The sequence below is a fragment of the Vollenhovia emeryi genome, unplaced genomic scaffold, assembly GCF_000949405.1.
Source record: "Vollenhovia emeryi isolate VEMERY1.0 unplaced genomic scaffold, V.emery_V1.0 DF945159.1, whole genome shotgun sequence".
Lineage (NCBI taxonomy): Eukaryota > Metazoa > Arthropoda > Insecta > Hymenoptera > Formicidae > Vollenhovia > Vollenhovia emeryi.
The window spans coordinates 810-2,257 of NW_011961207.1; the positions used below are offsets into that span (position 1 = coordinate 810).

The 1,448-nt window shown below is 40.3% G+C and overlaps 1 protein-coding gene across 1 annotated transcript; it reads left to right on the top strand.

The window, feature by feature from the left end:
* Window positions 1-309: 309 nt before the first annotated feature.
* Window positions 310-1,264, top strand: LOC105561804 (gamma-tubulin complex component 4-like; the record flags this gene model as incomplete). The annotated part of the gene is made up of 4 exons (XM_012012123.1): window positions 310-445; window positions 621-703; window positions 814-940; window positions 1,017-1,264. Coding segments are annotated over exons 2-4 (444 nt in total), but the record flags the coding sequence as incomplete, so codon positions are not given.
* Between the last annotated feature and the right edge of the window lie 184 nt (window positions 1,265-1,448).

Below are 1,448 nucleotides of genomic sequence, written 5' to 3' on the forward strand. Positions count from 1 at the left end.
ATTTTAATATTATAACGTGATTGTGGTCAAACTGCCGCCACAAATGCTTCCAAGTATTTTACTTTTCCTTTCTATCAATAAAGGTAAAAGGAGAAGAGAAACGATGCGAAGCATTTGTAGCGGCGGCTTGACCGCAGCCTGACTGTTGCGTCAGACTTTGACTGTATAACTTTGATCTAACGAGAAAGGAGAAAGAGGAAAAACAGAGAAGAAAAATTAAGTGTATACTTGCAAATAATATTCGATATCGACACAGGGTAACTTGCCGACCTTGTCGGTATCAATTTCCGAATTGCTCCATCGCGGCGTAAGTGTCGCAGCTCTTTAAAAGATGGATATATGTAATATATTGACAAACAGATCTTTGATGATCTTTGAGAGCACGCGATTCCAACTGAAATGAGATTGGGAACAGAGACAGAATGAGCGACTACAATTAATTAAAGTATATACATTTTTATAACATGTTATCCCTGTTGTTCGTATCGACAACGGACACTTATTTCACTTGTATAATTTAAATATTCTCTCGCATAAGTATACCTCTTTTGTGTACCATAGTATTAAATATCACTTGCGTTAAATGAACACAGTATACGCGAATTTTTATCATTTTCCAGATCTAGTATTTAAAATGTTGCACGAGATCTTATTGTCACTTTGGGGATGCTCGACCAGTGTATCGCAAATAATACAGACAGATGTGAGTGCACGTTGTACAATGTAACAAGAAGTAATATGTAAATTAAGCAATATACATAATTTTAATTATTGCGCTACCTTTACGTGCTTCTCGCCAACTTTCTCATCCAGTCTGTAGATCTCGACAAATACTTACATCCCGGAGAACGAGCGCTGCTCGGCAGGATATTGGACATTGTGAAGGAGTGCAACGTCGTGCGAGACTTCATACACGCAGTGAGCAGCGAGGATGCGAAAGGTTCGAGGAGAAGCGGGATGAAACACATTTTACGCGGTTGACGTTTCGCATTCAGTTTAATCGTTTTGTCCCGCAGAATGCGTGGCTCCCGGTTTGTATATACGCGCTCTGTGCGATGGAATGGATCAAGCGCTGGAGCCGTTTCGCGAAGAAATCATCGAATTGGAGAATACGGTCTTGAACGACCGCTACACCCCGCTGTCGTTGATTCTCTGCAGCGTTGAAAAGTACACCTGTCTGTTTTCCGTACTGAATTCCATCATTCGTGAGGTGATTATACGCTTCTCCAAGAAAGAGATTTTATATCGGCTAGTTTTCGCTCCGGTTAAATTCGCTTGCTTTTCTGCATTTAGGATTAAAGAGTTGCGTTTTCTCCATTCCACTTTGTAGCAATGTTATTTCACGTGCGCTGTTTAATAAGAATTTCCACGCAAAGCAATTCTTATTACGGTATCGAATAGAATAGCTCCTGTCACCAAGTATCGTTTGTGCTGAAAGAGAGAATGAT